The following is a 24106-nucleotide window of genomic DNA, read 5'->3' as shown; positions in this document are numbered from 1 at the left end:
GTTTTCGTGACTGCAAGGATCCATACTCTTGGTTCTTTCGGTAAAGTCACGTAGGTAAAGAAAATCATAAATAAAATAATAAGAGAAAAAATCATATTTTTTATTTTATTTTTATTTATTAAAAGAAAAAAAAAGGATTTTTATTTTTTTATTTTCTTTACCTACGTAGCTTTACCGAAAGAACCAAGAGTATGTTTTTTAGCGGTTGAGTGGTGCCTTTTTTAAATGCCTCGCATATATGGAGTGCAGATGCTTAGACGACTGGATGGATTAGATAGGCTCCACCGTTCTGCAGAGAATTCACGCAGGGTGAGCGTTTTATTGCAGGGCATTCCATGCACGTTCCTTCGGTCCAAGTTTCAATCGCAATGCACAGCGCAGACAGATTGCTAAATGGCCAAAAAGTGTTTTGTTTAAATATCGAAGCAAGATAAGTCAAACTGATCTCACACAAACCAATTGTAATTATACAACTCGTGTTAAAGATAATATCTTAAGACACAATGCAACAGGAGTGGCTGGCCGCGAGGGGTAGTAATGCAGTATTTTCCGCATTATAAGACGCTCCGGGAAATAATACTCACCCAAAACGCATGCACTGCGTCAATGAATCTTCTTGGTTCTTTCGGTAAAGTCACGTAGAATGGAAATAATAAGATAATACAAATAAAACATAATAAAATAATTCTCACGACGTTTCGGCCACAACGCAAGTAGCCGAGTCTGAATGAATAAATGAATTCAGACTCTGTCTACTCGACAGACCTGCTCTCCACCTGACGACGGCTGCTTGCGTTATGGCCGAAACGTCGTGAGAATTATTTTATAATGTTTTATTTTTATTATTTTATTATTTCCATTCTACGTGACTTTACTGAAAGAACCAAGAAGATGAATTTCTGCAGTCACGAAAGCTTTAAATCGAAATTGCGTCAATAAAGTTATACAAATCTGCTCACGCACACACGCAGACACCTACCAGAATGTAAGATGCATCCCCCGAATTTTTTGCAGCTAACTAGTATCTGTACTGAGAGATGGGAATGTTTTGTCTGCCAGCGTCAAAAAACGAATGATTGTAAAATCATCCCCGATCAAGTGCCCCAAGCCAGCGTAGTCGTCACCCAGATTGGCAGCAGGGTCTCCGCAGTCCTCTTGGGTACCACGTTTCAGACTCAGAATATGTATTTATACTGCAGGAGGAATCCGATGAGCTATAAAGCTCTTTTTCACAGATGTCCAGGAGGGGCAAATCAGAACGTTACAACAACAAACAATACACAAAGCACGATGTAGAGTGAAAATTATAGGAAAGGTAAACAAATCACTTTAAAATATATAAACAAATAAAACTAAACCGTTGTTCATCTTACTAGGTAAGGCAAGGTCGGTTTTTGCTGTAGGTTTGCTTTGTGATGCAATGTTTAGAAAAATAGTATAAATTCCAATCGTGCAATATTCCAACACTTCTTTAATATTGTTATTCTTTTCACAGACTTCACATCAACTAACTGGACTCCAAACAACTACTGTATGTAGGTTAATGCCGTTGTGTGGCTCTCCGACTGCTGGGGCAGGTATTGTTAGCGAGCACCTATGAAGGGCCGGACCAGCACACGAGGGGATGGGTGGTCAGCACCACGCCCAGTCACCTCTGTCTCTCCAGTGCTGATGTTTACACTGCACCAAGTACTCATTTAAGAGTGAGTAGACCTACTGTTAAAGGCCCTGTGAACGATCTACTCCTACACGCTGGGAGATTATTGGAGTTGCAGAAGAAGCTCTCAGAGCGAGGAGCAAAACGTCCAACTTCGTGCCGAAGAACACGCTCCGCACAACCTGAAAAATATCTCAGCGAGCTTTAACTCTGTAAATTTAAAATTTTCCAAAGTGTTTTATTCCCGAAGACCTACAGGATTTACCGAACGTCCAACCATACGTGCCTATATAAAGCCACAACAGCAGATCATTTTCTCACCTGAAGACGGACGCTTGTGTTGCGACCGAAACGTCTTGTTTTTTAAAATATTTTTTTCTATATACGTGACTTTACCGAAAGAACCAGAGAGTATGAAATTATACTTTCGTTTTGTTTTATATTTGTATTATTTTATTATTTCCCTTATTGTTATATATTTGTAATATTTTATTATTTCCCTTCTACGTGACTTTACCGAAAGAACCAAGAATATGAATCCCTGCAGTCACAAAAGCTTTAAATCAAAATTTATACTTTCGCTGTTAGCGTTGGCTATTCAGATAGTGGTAATTAAACGGTTGTTGGAGGTAATTGAAGCTGCCAAGAGCTCTCAACCCCGCTCAGTCTCAAGGGACGACCGCGGGTCCGACTGTCACATTCCACAGTTTGCGCTCGGGGATGAACAGCTGCCAAGGAACTTGAGTTTTTATGGCATTCACAGATTTGTTTTCTCTTCTCTAAAGTTGTCTCGTGTTTACTTAGTCTCTCTGATAAAGAAAGCCGTGCATCAGTTTGCGTGGCGTTATTCAAACACAACCGGTACAATTCTACACGCATCCAAGCAAAACATGGCTTCAATATTCGTCGCTGCAGCTAAAACTTATATTGCAACACACACACTAGTCCACCGTTGATATCTACATAGTATTTATGTGAGAGGTGAGTCCACTTTTGTTTGCAGGACGAGATACTTTGGAGCACCAACATAACTTTGAACGCAGTTAAATTTCGATTTAAAGCTTTCGTGACTGCAGGGATTCATCTTCTTGGTTCTTTCGGTAAAGTCACGTAAAAGGGAAATAATAAAATAATAAAAAGAAAGCATAATAAAATAATAAAACATAATAAAATGATTATGTATAATGTTTTATTTTTTTATTAAGACGTATTAAACTAATTATTTTATTATGTTTTATTTATTATTTTATTATTTCCCTTCTACGTGACTTTACCGAAAGAACCAAGAAGTTTGAATGCAGTGTTAAAGCCCCACCGTGCATGCTATGTGTGTGAGTATGCGCATATTAATTTGCGTGATAAATTATGATGCACGCAGTCGACACGCAATGTTATGATACATTTATTCTATTATTTGTTTATCCATGAAAGCTTCACTGAGTCGCAACATGTTTTATTAAATGTCTCTATATAGATGTTTGTCAAAGTCCATTAATGACTGTTTTGGTATGTCGTGGAAAACTTGAGACCTCGAAGAATACTCAAGAGTCGTATCGTGTGGTAGACCGCAGGCACACACTAGCACGATGGGATACGTACGGTGCGAAATGAGTTCAAGATACATACAAGACAGACCTGGGATACCCAGTTATGTACGATCACAAATAATGTAGGCACTCAGTTGTATAGTAGTAATGTCACAGTCGATCGCTACAGCGGACAGCGTGTGTTTGATGTCAAAGACCTGCGGGAGTTCTAGAGTGGCAGTCGTAATCGAGCCATGAGCGTCGTGTAAATCGGTTCAGCGGTGAGCGCGATCTCCCGGTAAAGGTGAAGGCGCATCCCTGCAACTGCCGGCTCAAAGGGGTGGGAGAACTCACACTTTACCCAACCACACGCGAGCTGCCGATCAACTGAGGTGTATCCACTTACACTGCTCGGCGGACAAAGGCAGATGAGTTAAAACAAACTTGCACCATTTGCTTCAATTTGCCGCGCAGGTTACTGAGCTGTGGAATGTCCCACCAGTGGTTCAGGGTTGCTAACGGAGAAGATGAGCGACTGGCTGACGCTGCTTAGACAGTCGTATTACACATGGATTGCGTGCACGGTGTGGAGAAGTGGTGCAGTGGTCATTGCACTCTGCCATGAACCAGACAGCATTACATAATAATATTTTACATTTTATAATTCTTGACTGTTGTTTATTTTAAGTCTATTACATTTTTGATTATTTATCTTGTGTTGATCGCCGATTGTTTATTGTTTATTTATGTCTGTTAATTGTGATTCATTTTTTAATTGCTTGGTTGCACCGTGGGACCAAGAGAGAGGACTGTAATTTCATCTGTGTTGTATGTCATGCATGTAACACACTTGACAATAAAGTGACTTTTGACTTTTGACTTGATGAGGTCGATTCCCCGCCGTGGCTAATATCAGTGGTAATTGATATCTGCACCGGTTCTGGCAATCCCTCTCGCCAACCCTCACGGGGCCAGCCTGGTGAAGTATGGTCAACGAACCCCCGATATTGCAGCAGTGTGTCGAAGCCTTCATTCAGCAGTGGATCGACAAAAGGCTGTATATAATAATAATAGTAATAATAATAATTATTAAATTATACTTAATTATGTAATACTGAAGAAGAATAAGAATCAATGGCACAATTAACTATATTTTGTAGAGGTCTATATGGTTGTGGATATAAACCAAGAGTCGTGCATCGTTGAACGCTCACATAGACGATGCATGGTTAGACAAATCAGACCCACTGTGGCCCCATGCAATGCCCAAGTTCGGAGTACAGTAATTTTATGAGCTGCGTTCGTTTCCTTCCAGAGGTCCCAGGAGTTTGGACGCAAAATGTTTTTCAACGTGTCGAGTGACGGCGCACTTGCGCAAGCCGCGTGACGTAACGTACACATTACATACACTACCTGCCACTAACACGCAGCAAAAAGTAATCAGCCACATACTGTGGGTCAGTATGTAACGCTCCAGTCCGTGAGTTTTCTTGGCCAGGCGCACGTAACCCTGGCCACAGAGCGTTCATACATCACAGCGCGTCCAGGGGTCTCCAACGAAAACATTTACACATCGGCTTGGGCCGTTAATTCAAAGGGCGGTCTCACACTTTCTATAACCCAACAAAAAAAAACCCGGCACCCGTACAATCTGCGAGCCGACGGGTGTTAGCTAGTTGGGCTGGTTTTATCCCAGAGTAATTATTATTGGTGTTCACTCGCGACGATATTATTATTATCACTACATTAATTCCCACCACAAATTGCAATACCCGCTGCAGACGCCAGCACACACACACACATACCCACACGCGCGCGCGCATATGGACGGCCTTTTCGAAAGACTTGCGACACATCCGATAGAACGCACGCTGTACGTGATGAGGAGGAGGGCTTAGGAGGGTGGCCCAGACCGTTTTTTGGCATTCCAGCGAAGCGAGGGGGAGAGGCGAGAGCGAGAGAGGGAGCGAGATTGAGTGAAACCAGATGGGGGAGGGCTCTGCCAGTCGGCGAGAGGGGAGCGCGGTGGTATAAAGGTGCCACGACCGCCCACTCTCACAGTCTCGGCGCACAGCGAGGAGCAGGCAAGAGGGTCAGGAACAGAGACAACCATCTCAACACCCGTACACCATTGCCTCCCTCAACACAAAAAAACCCTGCCAAGCAATACACGAACGACAGCGAGCTGCATCTAGATAATTTTATTGAACTAAGTAAGCTGTAAAGTTGTTGTTATTTTTTTTTACAAAGGAACGCAGAACAAATAAATAGGTCCTGTAGATACGATTAAAAGTAACTATCACAAACTTTGAACTGTTTTTGCAAAAACTAAATACCACCGCGAAACGTTAAATGCAACGCTGCAAATAGAAGGGCTGCGTTCAAATTAGTACAACCCACGTGCTTCGAGAAGCCTAGTTTATATAAATTTATATTATTACAATTGTAGTGACTAAAGCCGAGCATTTTGACGCATCTGCTCGGTGGACTCTCTCGGAATCGCGAAGGGAACGAAGCAAAGGAACGACTTCACGTCTCTCGTTCAAGCCGCGGCTCCTTGAATCTGTTTCTTTTTTTTGTTTGACGACCTCGTTCTGCGCCCCAGCACCTCGCTTCAGAAGGAGCTCCGCTGTGAAGCATCAACATCTGGTGAGCACGTGGCTTCACTGCAGAATGCGTAGGCTGCGGCGTGTTCGGTGTTATTGGCCGCTGTGTTTGCGGAGGAATTCTTTTCAAATCACGCTACACTTACGGTGGGGATGCAGCCCTGGTGTAATGAGTGACATGCGGGACTTGCAATCGGTTCGATGTCCCGGCGCGGCAGTTGAGGCAGAAGTGCGCATTTCTTAAATCCCGCGGCCTCTGTCTGCACCAGCGGTATAGATGGGTTCGTCACAGTTATACGTCGATTGTAGGAGTAAAGTGGGGCGACTCCCACCTCCTCCAAGATGTCTGAGCAGCGTGGAAGAGTAGGCCAAAATAGCCTCTTTGTGGATGGACTCTCTAGCGGAGGCCCTTGCCGCCAGCAGTGGCGTGAACAGGACATTTTAGGGCTGCGCCTCTATACCCTGAGAGTGATACCAAATTAATATGAATCGTGGCACTCAATGTACCCAGCAATCGCATTGTATTTGGTGGCACCTTGCTCGTTTGAAAACTGACGGGTCTATTGCTCTGATGTATTGGGTGATGTGCATTGTGTGCCTGGGGATTCGATCGCGTGTCGTCAGCTCGGTGGTGTGGGAATGGTCCAACCAGCGCACGACAGCCACAAGCGTGCCCACCATTGCCGCCTGTCATCTGGCGATGTTTTATTTACAATAAAGGAGCTAACGCAGAACACGTGCCACCGAGATCCTTTGAGCCAGGGTCGATTTGGAAAGTAATGCCGTACCCGCGAATATGTTGTGGAATGCTCTGGGACATGCCCTATTGTGCGTATGTGTGTGTGTGTAATAGTTTATAGACACTAGCGGTAGTGTAGCTGCTAGCGCGCTGCGATACGAACCCCGGAGAACCGAGTTCGATTCCCGCTCACGGCCAACATCGGTGGCGAATATCTGAAGCGGTCCTTGGCCTCTCCCTAGGTCGACTCAGCCTCGAATGAGTACCTGGTGCGGTGCGCAAACATCGCCACTGGGGAGACAAAGGCGGCCTGGCGTGGTGCTGGCCGCCCACCTCCTCGTGTACCGTGCCGTCCTTCATCTGTGCTACTCGCTAACAGCACTTGCCCCCGATAGTCTGTTAAGGCTCTACGGGAGAACTTTGTCTTTGTTATATACAATTTTTAGTGGCTATAAACAAATTTACGTTGAGGAGTAATGGCAAACGGATTAGCGCTCTGCGCTATGAGCCCTGCTACCTGAGTTTGACTCCCGGCTTTATCTGACATACGTATCGAGTTATATCAAAACCAGTCCTGGACCCCCACACACCAAACCTCATTGCCCGGCGTGGTGAAGTATGGTAAAAGCAAATCCAATGACCAAGTTTCAAGTAAATTTGGTTTAACCAGGTAACAACACAATTCACGAGAATAGTCTAATGTGCAAGAGCTACGTGGGACATTGGTCTGCGAACAGTGGGCACCAATTGCTTTGTATAATCCCGATTGAGTAATCGGTTGTGTCATTTCGAACATGGCAAGGTTGGACCGGCACGCAAGGGCCTACTCTTGTGAATGGCGTCACGGGATCTGTAACGTCCACCGCGAAGCTGAGGGCATGTAGTATCGTAATGGAAATTACGCAGACCGCAGAATTAATCAGTGTGGATGCTGCAACCGAACCGCGGACTTCTGCAACAAGCAACGAGCACGCTACCGGCTGGGCCTGTGGGCAGACCATCCAAAAGGGCTCAATATTATTTATTTTTGTGAAAAATGTGAATTTCAAATGTGGTGGTGCTGCTTATGCAATGGATGCTGCTTTCATCCCTGCCATCCATATTCACACTTCACTCTCTGGGAGCCGCTATAGTTTACAACCAAGCACGACATTGCTACTTCTCCGCAAGATATATATAGTGTGCATAATGTTGGACATATTGAGTTGTTCAATGCCCCTTGCTTTACATGTTTTTTTTGTAGTTTGCATAAAATCGTCAAAAATTTAATATACGATCTCGCGACTCGGTTGAGAAAATTAAAATACCGTTAATAAACTAAAGTTGGAATGCAAAATGTGAGTGTGTACTACAGCTTTTCCTTGTCTGTGAAAAGACCTGCATGGGAATTATATCAGCAGCGATCTTCATTGGCAGCGACGATGATGAGTCGTAAACGCGTTTGAGTATATTCGAGTCGGTATTATCACTCGCTATGTGGTAGCAATTACACGATCATCATCACATTTCAGTGCACACACATCAACATTACTACCCAATATAACAGAGTTAACGTATGACCTTGAAATAACCGCTATTGAATGTTGACCACATTTCACTCCGCATAATCTAATTATCGTGTTTGCAGAATCCACCTTCCTGCCAAATGTACACCCCAGATGTGCATCGGATATATGTATCTGCATGTTCATATTAACGACTGTACCTCGTTTAATAATAATGAACATTCGAAAGCCTCCTAATTAGGATGTTTGTCCAATTCCCTTGAACCAGAGTTCACTCTGACTGATTTGGATCCATGCTCTGACATTCTAAAGCTACCACTCACACTGGAAAACCAGCACGAACATCGTGGATACTTACAGCACGAACCCTATCCGTGGTAAATTTATCTGGCGAAGCTGCTGCTGCTGCGTTGGCAGTGGTGCACAAACAACAACAACAACAACAAAACTCGACACATTAGTCAACAGCCGCTGAAACGCCACCACTACGATGGACTTCCTCTTCTCGCCTTATCCTCTCTTGAGGATTCGGTGGCACCAAGCTACAGCACAACAAATACGCGGAGACAAGTTCTAAACCACCTCTCATCACAACATTGCACATAACAGCGTGAATTGTGTGCACTTAATGACATTGATGAAACGTACCGTATGTTGTTCATTAACAAGAATAACAGTTTGGCCACGCACGTGGGTAACGTACTATAAACGTGACAGGCTGCATCGCCTCCATCCCTCGTGGCGCTGCGATGCCACAGGTCCATCTCACGCCTGGACTCACTCCATCATCCCCCCGTGGTGGTGGTCATCCTCTCGGCCACGCGCCCTCCTTTCGCTACCAATCTCTCTCTTCCATCGCCCATCGGTCCTGTGTATATTGATCGCCTAATAACAAAAAAACAAACGTGGCCTCTATTGGTAAGCAATGTCACGGGAAGACGAGAGTTCAATTTTACAACGCAGCCTGCAGGAAATCGCCACGCAGCTGTGTCAACACAATGGGGCTTGTGGTGAGCGGCCATGAAGCTGCAGCGGCCACGCAAACCTCACTTCAAATGGTAACAACAAAAATGCAACATAGAGCTGTAGGCCAATGAATTTCAAATACGATGCATATATTATCAGACCATGATTGCTTCCATGCTTTGCCACAAGCACGTGTTGTTAACAGATACTTGATGCCTTATAAAAATTATCCATTTGGTGTTTGAACATCTTAACACAACTTCTTGGTTCTTTCGGTAAAGTCATGTAGAATGGAAATAATAATATAAAATAATAAAAATTAAACATATTATATTATTTTATTATGTTATATTTTTATTCTTTTATTATTTCCATTCTACGTGACTTTACCGAAAGAACCAAGAAGATGAATCCCTGCAGTCACGAAAGCTTTAAATCGAAATCTTAACACAACTCATGTTTTATTGCCAGAAAGGGGTAAAACCTCTACTTATATTTCCCCCCTCCTATCATTTTTGATACTGGAAAAAAATCTCCCTTAGACACTTCAAATGCTTCGTGAGGCAGCTTGGGCAATGTGTTTTGAACACCATCTGGAAGCCATGCCCAAACAGCACTTGCGTAGGATGTATAACGTCCCCGTGTTCTCCCCATTGACAGTGACTCAAAGCCTCTCTCGAGATGGGATCGCTGTGCCCGTGCTCGCTGCTGCTGCTGCTGGTGGCCTCATTCGCAGCGACAGCTCTCGCTCAGCAGCCAGATCCTCCGCTCACATACATGGTGAGGAACCAGGCGGGTTTTAGTCATCACCACCATCATCACCATCAACCATTATCATCATCAACCATTGTCAATCCACTGATGGATGAGAGAGTCACCTGCCGCACGAACCGATCTGTGATTGTACAATAGAGTGCATGTATGTATATATATGTTTATACGACTGCAATGCAACGTGCCATCATTGTTTTCAAAGCCTAAGCAATCGCACCAATGCTATCACGTATCATTTTCTCGAACAGTATACGTTTGGCCTATTCTATCCTGAAATGTGAGAAACCTCAATCTGTCAGTCACCGCTCTTAACTTGAGCAATGTTCACCGTGGAGAGTTTAGTAAATGCTCATTTTTCACCAGAAGGGACCAGGGAAGAACGGTATTCATCCTGAACAATGCACAAAAATACGACCTTTGACCTCGGTTTAAACAAAGTCACGACCTACGCGTGTCACTGTGCACATCTTAATTTGAGATGTACAGCCTGCCCTGGTGGACGGAGTGCAGTATCGCAGCTCATGTCCCGAGAGAGGGGGTTGTTGGAGGGAGGAATGATGGCCGAACTCGCTCGGGTAATGCCATTGTATTCACGCAGTCCAGAAAACAAATCACCATGAGCATAGGACGGCTTGCACTGGCTTGCACTTAACATACGAACGTGGCCCAAAATGGTATTTGTTCATGTAATTTTAAATATCTGATTGTGAAAGTTGGCTGGTACAGAGGGAGTATATTGCCAAATAGGCACTGTCAGGGGTTGAAAAATCTGTTTTTGCCAAAGTAGTGCAGCAGTGTATTTTTTTTCTTCTGTTTACGATTATTTGCAGATGTGCCACCAGTTCCAGTTAGAAAGTGAACTTCTTTTTTAGAAAACCGCTGAGGTGGCTCAGAGGTCAGGGTTGGCTACGATCTGCGCAAAATAAGTTCAACATACACACAGGGTGTCGAGCGGACACTGCTGAGACCTGGGCTTGAAAATCCAGATAACTGAGAGGACTGTATCAGCTACAATGGTTCGTTTTAAAACGTACCCCGTGACATTTATGTGAAAGGCATAAGTCCACTTATAAGGATAATACCAAAACAGTTCTTGTACACATTCAGAAATATGCCCCCCCCCCCTTTATGAACTTTATACTTATAATCAATCTCGCGGAATGCGGTCTAATAAACTGAGCAGGTATCGGCCTGAAGGGTACTTGGATGGACGACCCTCATGTATAACAGGATACAGAGCTAGGCGATTGGCAGTGGAGCAACACCGTATTGCTGCTGCAATGCACTTCTCTGTGTGTCCACATCTCGGCGGCCACACCTTCACCAACCCGCGCTGAACCAGAGCAGGTCAAGTAGGGTCGGATAACCTCCCGAAACCCACAGAGCCGTCCCGAGGGTACACGGTGAATAGTTCCGACCGCCCCGGGCCCCGCGCTTGGGGGGGGGGGCGTCAGATGATGTAACACTTCCGCTTTAGTTTGAAGGCGTTGGGGGCTTCCACGCGGTGGAGTTTGCCCCGGGCCCCGCACACCGCCCACCCCACCCCTTACGGACGGCCCTGATTTGTAAAGAGAGGCTCTCATCCAGCAGTGGATTGACAAAGGGCTGTACACGTATTTGTACACGAATTCTAGAATGCACGTTGCATCTGCTTGCCAGAAGATACTGGAAGGAATAACAAAAAGCTCACGTCTTGTAGGCGTGAAGATACTCAGATTTGGGATGTAGTTTTAGTGAGTCGTCGATGTATCCACACTCGGGCTTCGCCTTCACATCCTACAGATTCTGGTTGACTGCACGCGCGCACATACTTCTGTTGCTGCGGCGATGCCACGTGACACAATTCGCACCTCGTTATTACGGCCATCGCATTGGATGCGCACGCGCGCGACGAAATTGTCACGGCGTTCGACACAACGTTATTTATAGCCGGAAGAGTGAGCGATCTCCTGCTGCTACTGAAAAAATTCCCCCCCCCCACACACACATTTCGGCTGTCATCACGATAATGTATTCGATCATCATCATCATCATCAGCAGCAGCAGTCATGATCAATCCACTGCGGGATGAAGGCATCTCTCCGTGTGTTATTGTTGCTGCATCCTTTCGAGAGTTTTGTTACAATTCTATCAAACGACCGTGGGGTTATTTTTGTTCCACCGTTCGCTGGCACACCAGGTGCTAACCACGCCGGACAAATCACGGTCCTCTCCGGGCGCATTGGTGATGCTACTTTTCATTATTCAGTCACGTGCCGTCGAGTAAAATAATCAATGAACACAAAACTCATCTCGCCGTCTCACATGGCAAGCGGCTGCTACATTTCGAGTCATTCTGAATTTTGCCACGGCGTGTGGCCCACGAGGCTGCTCACAGAGCAACGACTCAGTAGATATCTCACATTATTTTAAACCGGCCACATACTTTGCATGCCTCTATTATTATTTTTTTTAATCGTGGACCAGCCGACGAAGTTTAGTGCGGCAGTGAAAATCTCTTTTGAACGCAAAGCCGGTGTACAATCGGAACAGATCCGGGTCCATTCCAGATAATAATCAGGCCTTGAGCCCGGATCGTTCTCACGTGGGTGACCATCGTTCATGAAACAGGTGCTATAGGCTGCTGTGGGCTCACGTTGCCAGCAGACAGCGGTGCGGCACAATGACGTGTTGTACTATACTACGATCCAACCGTCTATGCTCCCTGTCTACACCAACTCGCACGAGTCGTCAGTATGGTCAAATAACCCCCGTGACCAGCAGGGCGTGGGGAAGCCATCATCCAGCAACGGATCAAACATGCACGCATTGTACGCGTCCAGTCGTGACCACGTACGTGTCCTTTGAACTGGGCAACCCCTCTCTGTTCACGAACACGTTGCAGTCTGGTGTACGGTGTGATCAAAGTTCTGTGCTCAGTTGTTCATTGCTTTTCGGTAACATTAACTTCGTTTAAGTCCTTCTAAATTACACGAGTATGCTTCAATTATAATAATGATTCAAATGTATAATGCGCATTCCATCCGAGGATCCCAATGCGAAATTAATGAAAATCAGGAAACAAAAACAGAACCAGGGGCAACAGAGCAAACTCAAGAGGGAAGGCCACTTTAAAGAGATGGGTTTTCAAAGCAGACTTCAAATTATCTACCGACTCCGATTGCCTGATGCCAAGTGGCGAGGCGTCCCGTAGCTTGGGTGCCACGTTAACAGAAGCACCGGTCGCTAAAAGAGCGGAACCTAGAGACCTGGTAGTGCTGAGCAGTTGGAGATGAGAAGATCTTAAGGACCTTGATGGAATATGTCAATGATTGCATTGTCTGTATGTGTGCTTCGTGATTGTGTAGCCTTGCTCGGAAGGGTATGAACTGGACTCCGACATGACCACTTGCAAAGGTAGGGTGACTCGCGCTGTGCGGTTTTTTTCAACCACTGACATTCGGCATTCTGGTATGGAAGCCACTACCACCACCATCATCATCATTAGCATGATGATGGTGGGGCTACGGTGGAGCTGGGAGGTAGAATGAACGCAGCGCAGGGACTACATCATCTCACATCACTGATCGAGCGCACATGAAATTAACTGCAGAGGTGCAGCCCTGCAATGTCTTGCTCATGTCATTGCTGGCAGAAGGGTTTCTCCGCCATAGGGATCTCTACAGAGCCCCTCTATAGGGGTATTGGCCTACTCTTCCAGGCTGGCCACACGTCTTGGAAGAAGGTGATAAGAGTACCCACATTTCACCACTTTCCACACAAACCTGCGTTGTACCACGTTGTTACTGCTGGTGGAGCAGCTGCCGCACCTGCGGATTGCAAGCCCAAACGCGAGAATCGCCCGCAGAATGAAGCAGTATGTGTCTCACGGATGTATTTCTCTCTGCGCCTTTGCGGAGATTTCGAGGCGTGTTTCAAATGGCAAGCGGCCTCGTTGTCGGACCCCTACACTCGCGTTAACTGGGCGGCCACCTTGTTGGGCCCAAGCCTCGTACACAAACACTGAGCAGTGGAATACATTATCTTATTTATCATGGAAAGCATCGAGGAGGTCAACATTTTTACTTATTTATTTACGAGAGTTCGTCGATTTTCTTCTCAGTTGTCAAAGGGAGCAATTCAATAGAACCCAACGATGGGGCAATAAATACATGCACATTGCCAGCTAAATCTTTTTTTTAAATTTGGGATGAAATCTAATCAAATCATCATCGACCATGATCAATCCACTGCTGGATGAAGGCCTCCCCTAACTCGCCACTACCTCTCGCGGTTCCCCAAGCACAGCGATCCACCTGGCACCCGCACACAAACACTGCCCTCGCCGCCACTCGGCCACTCGGCCACTCGACGAGCGGCGAACCTCCAACCCCCCTTCTCCCCCCCCCCTCTCCCAACCCCCTCTCCCACCCCCCTCTCCCACCCCCCTCTCCCACCCCCCTCTCCCACCCCCCTCTTCCACCCCCCTCTCCCACCCCCCTCTCCCACCCCCCTCTCCCACCCCCCCTCTCCCACCCCCCCTCTCCCACCCCCCTCTCCCACCCCTCTCCCCCCCCCACTCCCACCGCCCCCCTCTCCCGCCCCCCTCTCCCCCCCTCTGCCAACCCCCCCTCTCCCAACCCCCTGTCCCAACCCCCCTCTCCCCCCCCCTCCCCCCCTCTCCCCCCCCCTCTCCCAACCCCCTCTCCCACCCCCCCTCTCCCGCCCCCCTCTCCCCCCCTCTGCCAACCCCCCCTCTCCCCCCCCCCTCCCCCCCTCTCCCCCCCCTCTCCCAACCCCCCTCTCCCAACCCCCTCTCCCACCCCCCCCCTCTCCCCCCCTCTCCCCCCCCCTCTCCCAACCCCCTCTCCCACCCCCCCTCTCCCGCCCCCCTCTCCCCCCCTCTGCCAACCCCCCCTCTCCCAACCCCCTGTCCCAACCCCCCTCTCCCAACCCCCTCTCCCACCCCCCCTCTCCCGCCCCCCTCTCCCCCCCTCTGCCAACCCCCCCTCTCCCAACCCCCTGTCCCAACCCCCCTCTCCCAACCCCCTCTCCCACCCCCCCCCTCTCCCCCCCTCTCCCCCCCCCTCTCCCAACCCCCTCTCCCACCCCCCCTCTCCCCCCCCCTCTCCCCCCCTCTGCCAACCCCCCCTCTCCCAACCCCCTGTCCCAACCCCCCTCTCCCAACCCCCTCTCCCACCCCCCCCCTCTCCCCCCCTCTCCCCCCCCCCTCTCCCAACCCCCTCTCCCACCCCCCCTCTCCCCCCCCCTCTCCCCCCCTCTGCCAACCCCCCCCTCTCCCACCCCCCTCTCTCAACCCCTCCCCCCCGCGGCACCCTCGCGCTCAGACATCAACGAGTGCGACACCATCCCGGACGCGTGCAAGGGCGACATGAAGTGCGTGAACCACTACGGGGGCTACCTCTGCCTGCCGCGCTCCGCCACCTTCGTGGTCACCAACAGCTTCGGCGGCTCCGGTGGCAGCAGCGCCGGTGGCAGCAGCGCCGGTGGCAGCAGCCAGCCTGCCGCCCGTGAGACCTCGTCCCAGGTGGCGCCCCCGTTGCCGGGCGTCCGTCAGCCCGGAGGAGGAGGGGGAGGAGGGGGGGGAGCGGCCGTTCGTCTCGGAGCGTCGCCGCCGAACCGCGGGCCTCAGCCGCCCGTGCCCGGCCACCGCGTAGCGGCGTCCAACCCGGGCGCGGGCAGCGCGGGCGGCGTGGGGCTACCCTCCTGCCCGCTGGGCTACACGCGGGACACCAGGAGCCAGTGCGTGGGTGAGTGCCTCGAGTGTTGGCGCTGCGGTGGCTGGGAGACGGTAACTACTTCGCCAGGTGTGCAGGAGGTGGTGGGGTTCGATCCCGATCCTGACGCCTGCTGCTGTTTATTTGGGAGTTTATTCTCCCCGTGGACACGTGGGTTTTTCTCCGGGTCCTCCGGTTTCCCCCTCCACATTGAAGATCAACATGCGTCCATTTGGCTGAGTGTTCGGCTGCTGTACATTTCCACATGATAAGCCACTTTGTTGGGCTATCATGTGTGATAGTCAGGTCGCTTCTAAAAAAGATCAATATAGCTCAAGTTGGCCTTACCTGGTAAAATAAAAAAGTTAAAAGTCGGGCCCTGTCCATGGTGTCGTTCCTGCATTGCCCCTTGCTGAGACCGTTCTTCTCCCTTTTCCTCTGCAGATTTAAGCGAGAGCTCGGTTCGCGTCATCCCTCGAGTCCACTCTGTGTGTGGGTGTGTGTATGTGTGCGGAGCGGTGGTGTAGCGGTTAGCGCTACGCTGCGCTACGAACCTGGCGACCCGAGTTCGACTCCGACTCACGGCCAACACCAGTGACGATTATCTGAACCGGTCTTGGGCCTCCCCTAGGTCGACTCAGCCTCAAATGAGTACCTGGTGCGGTGGGTAAACATCGACACTGAGGAGACAAAGGCGATCGGGCGTGGTGCTGGCCACCCACTCCCTCGTGTTCTGTGCCGGCCTTCATAGGTGCTCGCTAACAGCACTTGCCCCTACAGTTTGTTAAGGCTACACGGGGGATCTTTTTTTTGTAGTCACACTTCGCGCGAACTGCCGTGGATGACATTGCGTGGACCGCGTGTCGAGTTGTCAGCGCTCGTCACAACGCCCCCCCCCCCCCCCCCTCTGCGACCCGCGACATAAAATCCCGAACCCCCCCCCCGCCGCCCCCCCTGACATAGTGCGCGCTCTGTCTATCGCGAAATCTCCAGTGTATAGTATTTCGTACGGAACAGTGGCACTGCGGCCACATGAACGACCCCGTGATTCCCATCATCAGCCACGGTCCATCATCAGAGCCGTGGTCAAGCCCACGCACCTCCGATTGGCACGTTACGCTACGTACGGTGCGAAAGAAGTTCAACGCACGTGCAGACATGCTGCTGGATGAACGCCTCTCTCAGCCACCACCGCGCAATAATCGACCTGTCACTCCCACGCGAGCTCATCTCACTGCTCCACCACCACCCCCCCCCAAGCAGGTTTGATTCTTGGCCGTGAATGCGCGCCCCGTTTGGATTTCTAACCCCCCCCCCGCCCCCGCTCTGGGTTCCTCGCTGCCGCCCGCGTGAATGCCCCCCAAGTCACCCCCATCCGCAACTGGGTGAGCTTTATGCTTGCCGCACCACCACTCCCCTGCCTGTTGCCTCGCCAGCATTCACAGTGCGCCCACCGACGGCGTTCGGGGAAATAATTTGCGCGTGTGAAAGGAGGATCTTTGTGGACGTATGGCGCACACACGCACACACACGCGCGCGCGTGCGCGTCTCGCCCGCGCGTGCTTCTTGTGTGTGCGCGCGCACGTGCCCCGTGTGTGTGTGCGTGTGTGTGTGTGTGCGTGTGTGTGTGCGTGTGTGTGTGTGGTTGGGGGTCACTCTGCTGGGCACGCTTGCGGGCAGCCCGCGGCCGGGGTTTGCGTCGAGGCAGCGCGAGGCGCGTTTGGGGGCCTTCCAGCCCCTCCACGGTCCCCAGCGCCGCCTCCCCCCGCCCCAGACAATGCGGGGCATTTAGCGCAGCAGCGGTCACCGACAGAGGGTTGCGTGCCCCAGATGGAGCCCCGCGCGTGGCGAGCGGCCAGCGCGCACGCTGCGGGCAGCGCCCCACTCCCGTACGTGCGGGTTCGCGCGTGGCGCCCGCGCGGTTGGTGGTGGTGGTTGGTTGGTGGTGGTGGTGGTGGTTGTTGGTGTTGCGTTAGCAGCTGGGCGGGGACCCTGGCCTACGTGTGAGCCGCTGCCACGGCGCGCCAGCCGTTGTTGTGTAACGCGGAGTCACCGTGGCGGCTGCCACCACCCCCCTGCCTGACCCACGTGCAGCAGCGGGGAGCTGAGAAATGAGCGCGCCGTATACAAGCACAGTTCTGATATAAGCAACACGCGCTTACTTTGCGCTGGCGGTGGGGATGGGGGAGGCAAAAGGTTAATTATGATACAAGCACTATGTTGGTTATAAGCACACGAGTATATGCCGGCTTCTTATTCCAGCTCAAGGAGGAGATCGTTTTGCACGGAAGATTTGCGAGTTGAATTTGGAAGCATTCAGCGCGTGTTGGTCTGGTTGATTTAGGAAAACGACTCCCCATTATTTCGACTGCCGCTCCGGGAGTTGGAATCTAACCGGCGACCTCTGGGTCGTTGTTGGTTCAGTGTATTGCTGCACCATTGTTCATAATACAGATTTTATTTTGGGTTAGATCGCGTAAACGTAAATGTGTCGTTAAACCCGCCACCACCCGACACAGTCATGATGATATTGGTCGCGAAAGCCCACGACTATTGTTATTATTGTTTACCGTTGTTGTTGTTTTAGAAGTCCACTATATCTTTCGCTTTATGCCAAGCACCGTATTACGACATGCTGGGGACCTCAGCTATGTAAAGCTTCGGAGGCCCCCATTGCATTACCATGAAAAGTGTTGCTCTAACAGAAAATGTCAGCTTCATTTTTGCATATATATATGTAGGCAAATGTGCAACAGAATGTGAGTTTGTTGTCCTTCTCCGCACCTCCAATTAACACGGCTACGTACGGTGCGACAGAAGTTCAACATACACATGTAACACTTGAAACGTTGTATTAATTATATACTTCGATTTAAAGCTTTCGTGACTGCAGGGATTCATCTTCTTGGTTCTTTCGGTAAAGTCACGTAGAATGGAAATAATAAAATAATAAAAATAAAACAATAAAATAATTCTCACGACGTTTCGGCCACAACGTATTTAGAGGCCCCCTCATAACGCGAGGACAAGTGAGCTCTGCAGTAGCTCACTTCGCTCGTGCCTAAATTCGGCACCGCAGTCCCGCGCGTTGGTATCGTGCTGCGAGTCTGAGCGAGCCGTGACCTTTTGCCGTGCGTGCGTGTGCGTGAGACAGACGTGGACGAGTGCGCGACCAGCACACACCGCTGTCGGCCCAACCAGGTTTGCACCAACGCGCCCGGCAGCTACACGTGCCGCTGCCCGGAGGGATACCAGATGGTGGCGGGCCAGTGCGTGGGTAAGTCTGGGGGGCGCCACGGTGGCTAGGAGATGTTAACTACCTCGCCCGGTATACAGGAGGTCGTGGGTTAGATCCCGATCCCGACCCTGACGCCTGCTGCTGTATATTTGGAGTTTGCATGTTCTGTCTCTCTCTCTCCCCGTGGTCGCGTGGAATTTTCTACAGTTCCTGTGGTTTTTCCCTCTACATTTAGAATCATGCATTCAGAGTATTGTGGCTGCTATAAATTCCCGCACGATGATAAGCCGCTTCGTTGAGCTATCATTTGAGATAGCCAGGTCGCTTCTGAAAACAGATCGACAGCTCAGTGGGCCTTACCTGGTAAAATAAAAAAAAAGCCAGTAGGACATAGTTAAGTCTGTGTGTAAGACCATGAGCCGCCCCCACGCAAAGGCACCCAGCCGGAGCAGAGTACTCGGTGACTAAAATAAACTAAGCAGCCAAATACTCTAAAAGTGTGCTGGTGTCACGGCCCAAATGGGGGGGGGGGGGGGGTCCGTTTGATAGTTCGAGGTGGGATGGGATGTACTACCGCGTTGAGTTGCTGAGGCACGCAAGCGCCATGTGCACGCAAAGTTATTGTCACGACGAAAGGAGGAGGGCACGGCTCGAAAAAGAGAAATATTTGTTCCCGATTTTGAGATTTAAGCCCAAGAACAAAACTAAATTTAATCGAGTTTTACACGCGACGTCACGTGGCATCACGCCACTTTTGTAAGCACGAAGACGCCTTGAAGTACGATCTTTACGTCTGGAAAAAAATGTGTGGCTACTCCCATCTCTTCAAAGACATTGGCTTTTTGTATTATTTATTGTTGTGACTTTCAGACCCGTCCCGACTGGACATCAGTCTTAAATAAAATATTCTGATTGAGCCCAAAAATCCTGTGGAGGAGTTTTGTAGGGCGCCCTCTAGTGGGCGGGTCCTCGTCAACGGCAGTGACGCGGCCGATGATTGAACTCGCCGTCCGCACCTTTGGAGGATTACAATCAGTGACGGATTCTCCTCGTAGCAAAAGTAGCTACATATGCTACGGGCCCCGCACTTTCAATGGCCCCGTGCTAAATGCTTTCAAGCTATCAATTGCTATTCTTGGTAAAGTCACGTAGAAGGGAAATAATAAAATAATATAAACCAATAAAAAAATTATTGCTGTGGATTTCACACCTGATGATGATTGCTTGTGTTGCCGTCGAAAAGTCGTGAGAATTGTTATTGTTTAATATTTATATTATTTTATTATTTCCCTTCTACGTGACTTTACCGAAAGAACCAAGAATATGAATCCCTGCAGTCACGAAAGCTTTAAATAAAAATCTATCAATTCCTGTTCAGTGATTCTGCACTTGCTCTATTACTATAGTACTATACTATACTGCCTTCAACTTTTATGAACGGCTGGGTGTTTATGGTTAGCGTTTTGTCGCTTTATCTGGCTGTATAACAAATGAAAAAATACAATTACTTTATTACGCAAGTAAAAAATATATATTTTAATATTCATGTTTTGTTTTTTATTTAGGGCCCCTTTATAACATATGCTACAGGCCCCGCACTAGCTTAATCCGGCACTGATTACAATGTCATTGATTTTTAGTAACACCGTCAAATTCGCGTAAACTGAAAATTCGCCTCGCACAAAGAAACAACGATGAAGTTTCATGGCCCTAAGCTGATTAATGTTTGTGCCGATGCACAGTGACGCGAATGATCGAGGGTCGTACACAGCCCGCTGGAATTTTTTGAAATAACGCAACGGCGAAATCGATAAATCACTCCACTCGGAAATGTATACTGCATAAAAAACGATATAAATTAACTTTTACAAATTATTTGCACATGTTCCCTCTGTGCATATGAACTACCTCCACGCCAGGTGTGTATTTTGTTAGGCATTTGAATCAGGATAAACATAGGAAACAGTGATGGCTTTCAACAAAGCCAAGTCCTGTATTTTTCCCTGCTCTTGGAAAACACGGAAATACCACAAGCTGTTAAAACGGAGCTGTCAATTCCTCCGCTGGGGACTACAGCAGAAGTCATTGTATGATCGTGACCGTCTCTGTGTCTGTGACTTTGTCCGTGGGTGACAAGTGCTACAAATGTGTATTTTCCATCACTCCCTGAGAAATTAAGACCCATGGAAATTGCAAACATTAGTCTGAGAAAATATGCACATGATCTAAATGTGTACACTACGCAGTGGTTTGTCCACCCTGCTGACCTGGGTTCAACTCCCAAACGTGGCTCACGTCAGCGGCGAGGTGATATCCGAAACGGCCTTTTACCAACCCGCACTGACCAGCGTGGTGAAGTATGGTCAAACAAACTCCATGACTGGCACGGTCTGGAGATCTTTATCCAGCAGCGGATTGAAACGGAGCTGTAAATTAATGGTCATTCGTAACTTATTGTACAGTGCTTGTCCCTTTTTAATAATTAGGTACCACTTCACATTTGAGTCACGAGACACACGCAAGTCGATTGCATACCTCGGTTTACAGCTGTTTCAATACGGGCAACAACACAAAAAGTCTATTTGTTTGTGTGTCTCCCTTGTGATGGGACTTTGTAGAATGAGCGTCGAGATGTATAAGGGGCACGGGGTGACCAATAAGGTCGGAATTGGTCTGTAATAAGCTAGGGAGGGCACTGGTAAGGGGTTAGTGGTATGCTAATGGCACTGCCATTACCTGGGGAGGGGATGGGAGCGATCACTCTCTCTGCCACCCTCTCCCCTTGTTCCGCCACTGTCCCCCAACAACACGACACGAGGAGCTTCTCTCCCGAGCGCTTCCGCAGGTTTTTCTCCAATCCAGCTCCGCGCAGAAGCCCCCACCGCGGACGCGAAACGTCGGACGTCGCGCGGCGCGAACAACGACGACGACGACGACGCGCGGCGTGACCTCGTAGAAGAAGGAGGAGAATTTCTTCTTCACCAAAGTCAAACTAAAAATCGTCGCAATAACGAAGCGTCGCGGACACGGAGCGTCGTCGCGGCTGTTGAGATGGCGCGCGTGTGCGGGCCGCCTTCTGTGCTGGTGCAGATATTGACGAGTGCCGCTACGGGATGTGCGCCCAGGCCTGTGTGAACACGCAGGGCTCCTACACGTGCCAGTGCAGCCCGGGCTACGTGCTCTCCTCCAACAACCGCTCCTGCGAGGGTCAGTGGTTGGCAGACAGAGGGGGTGGGGACGCCCCCGGTTGGGTCCCCACCCCCACGCTACGGCCGAGCTGGGTTCGGCAAGTTGGACGCGAGTCGTCCCCACGGGGTCCAAGTGCTGTTCACGAGCACCGATGTTGGCAGTGGGGAAGCTGCCGTGGTGCGATGGTTCAGCGCACTGGACGTGTGTCCGCAGATATGGCCAATCGATAATAGTCTGAGCTGAGCTAAAGATACCTCGTGGTTCCTTGAAATGTGTTTTAACTCAACGCGTGTTCTTTTTAACCCAACAACGTTCCTTTTTGTGTTTAGTTTGTTTTTCTATTCCCCGCACCTCCGATCGGCACGGTCGGCTACGTACGGTGCGAAATAAGTTCAACACACACACAATGTGTTTAGTCCCGTCATTGTGCTTCGGCGTTAAAACATTTTCGCGAGTAAACAGCCCTGCAGGGGATAGACATTGGGAGTCGCCTCTTGACGTTGATTCCGAGGGCCGCTACCCACCGCCCGAGTGTGGCTTTTCCTCCCTCTGAGTTGTCACGCACAATGCTTCACCTGATAACATCATCGTGCTTTTCTCCGTACCCGAGATGTAAGCAGAAACAATTAACGAATGGGCTCAACGCTTTCCTTCCAACCCCCCCACCCACCCACCCACTCCCCTGCTCCACCCCTGCCAGATGTGGATGAGTGTGTGGAGGGCAGCCCGTGCAGCCAGCTCTGCTTCAACACCTACGGCTCTTTCCTCTGTCGCTGCTCCCCTGGCTTTGTGTTAGACGGCGACGGATTAACCTGCAAAGGTAACCGCCGCTTTGTGCTTCCGCTCATCACCTAGACGCTTACAAAACGCGGCCACGTGCAGTGCAAGCGCCGCGCCGCACGCGCCGGGGCATAACCATGAAGGCCACGGTCCACTCGGGCAATTTAAGGGCAATTTCGTTGTCGGTGATTGTCACGAGCAGCGCACGAACCGTGCGTGACCCCAGGTCAACTCTCGAGTTTGCACCTAGTTAAACAGATAAGCGTGAGCACGTAACCACGGGAAACTTCACAATCAGAATCTTTATTTAGACCGGAGGAACCCGATGAGCCGCGGAGCTCTTGTTGACCCCGGCGGCCTCTGGCTTGAGCTCGCCCGAGAGGCCGAGCACTAGCTCGGCAACGCTCGGCACCACCCCAGCCCCGGATTGTTTGACCTGCGTCGGAACTTCGCACCCTACCAGATGTGGACGAATGCAGCTACTCCGACTACCTGTGCCAGTACCGCTGCAACAACGACGCGGGCTCCTACTCCTGCAGCTGCCCCGGCGGGTACCAGCTTCAGACGGACAACGGGAGTTGCCGCGGTATGGGCGGGCGACACGGCACGGGACAAACTCGTTGAACTAAACTTTTTTTTTTATGTTACCAAGAAAGGCACACTGAGCTTTGTAGTTATTTTTTTTTTAGAAGCGACCTGGCCACAAATGAGAGCTGAACGAAGTGGCTTATCATCACGTGGACATTTATAGCAACCCAAATACTCTAAACGCGTGATGTTGATTCTAAATGTAGAGGGCAAAACCGGAGGAACCGGAGGAAATATCCACGGGAGAACATGCAGACTCCGAATATAGAGCAGCAGGCGTCAGGGTCGCGATCGAACCCACGACCTCCTGTATACTAGGCGAGGTAGTTAACATCTCATAGCCACCGTGATGATGATGCGAGAAAGAGACACGCAAACTCCAAATACACAGCAGGTGTTCAGGGTCGGGATCGAACCCACGACCGCCTGCGTACCAGGCGAGGTAGTTAACATCGCTTAGCCACCGTGATGATGATGAGAGAGAGACACGCAAACTCCAAATACACAGCAGGTGTTCAGGGTCGGGATCGAACCCACGACCTCCTGCGTAGCAGGCGGGGTAGTTAACATCGCTTAGCCACCGTGATGATGATGATGAGAGCGACACTGCAAACTCCAAATATACAGCAGGCGTCAGGGTCGCGATCAACCCACGACCTCCTGTACACCAGGCGAGGTAGTTAAAATCCCAAAGCCACCGTGATGATGATGAGAGAGAAGCATACAAACTCCAAATACACAGCAGGTGTTCAGGGTCGGGATCGAACCCACGACCTCTTGTACACCAGGCGAAGTAGTTAACATCTCTTAGCCACCGTGAT

The 24106-nt window shown here is 49.7% G+C and overlaps 2 protein-coding genes across 3 annotated transcripts in view; one reads left to right on the top strand and one right to left on the bottom strand.

Moving 5' to 3' along the window:
- The window catches only part of LOC144943932 (coiled-coil domain-containing protein 85C-like), a 50304-nt gene extending 41547 nt beyond the window's left edge, over nucleotides 1-8757 (bottom strand). The window contains exon 1 of the mRNA XM_078871815.1: nucleotides 8737-8757. The gene's annotated coding sequence lies outside the window, so the exon portion shown is untranslated. The remainder of the gene's footprint in view (nucleotides 1-8736) is intronic.
- Nucleotides 1-24106, top strand: part of LOC144943931 (fibulin-5-like) — a 610861-nt gene that overhangs the window by 581459 nt on the left and 5296 nt on the right. Inside the window, exons 1-8 of one of the 2 annotated variants that reach the window (XM_078871810.1) lie at nucleotides 5161-5832; nucleotides 9660-9779; nucleotides 13121-13169; nucleotides 15101-15523; nucleotides 18645-18767; nucleotides 21819-21935; nucleotides 22618-22737; nucleotides 23161-23283. In XM_078871810.1, coding sequence (XP_078727936.1) covers nucleotides 9681-9779; nucleotides 13121-13169; nucleotides 15101-15523; nucleotides 18645-18767; nucleotides 21819-21935; nucleotides 22618-22737; nucleotides 23161-23283 — 1054 coding nt within the window. In that variant the 5' untranslated portion in view covers nucleotides 5161-5832; nucleotides 9660-9680. Of the gene's footprint in view, nucleotides 1-5160; nucleotides 5833-9659; nucleotides 9780-13119; nucleotides 13170-15100; nucleotides 15524-18644; nucleotides 18768-21818; nucleotides 21936-22617; nucleotides 22738-23160; nucleotides 23284-24106 lie in introns of those variants that run through there. The other variant, XM_078871812.1, reaches the window with a different exon arrangement.

Source organism: Lampetra fluviatilis, chromosome 33, assembly GCF_964198595.1.
Source record: "Lampetra fluviatilis chromosome 33, kcLamFluv1.1, whole genome shotgun sequence".
Classification (NCBI taxonomy): Eukaryota; Metazoa; Chordata; class Hyperoartia; order Petromyzontiformes; family Petromyzontidae; genus Lampetra; species Lampetra fluviatilis.
Note: the sequence above shows the minus strand (reverse complement) of the source record. Positions and strands in the feature narration are given on the sequence as shown.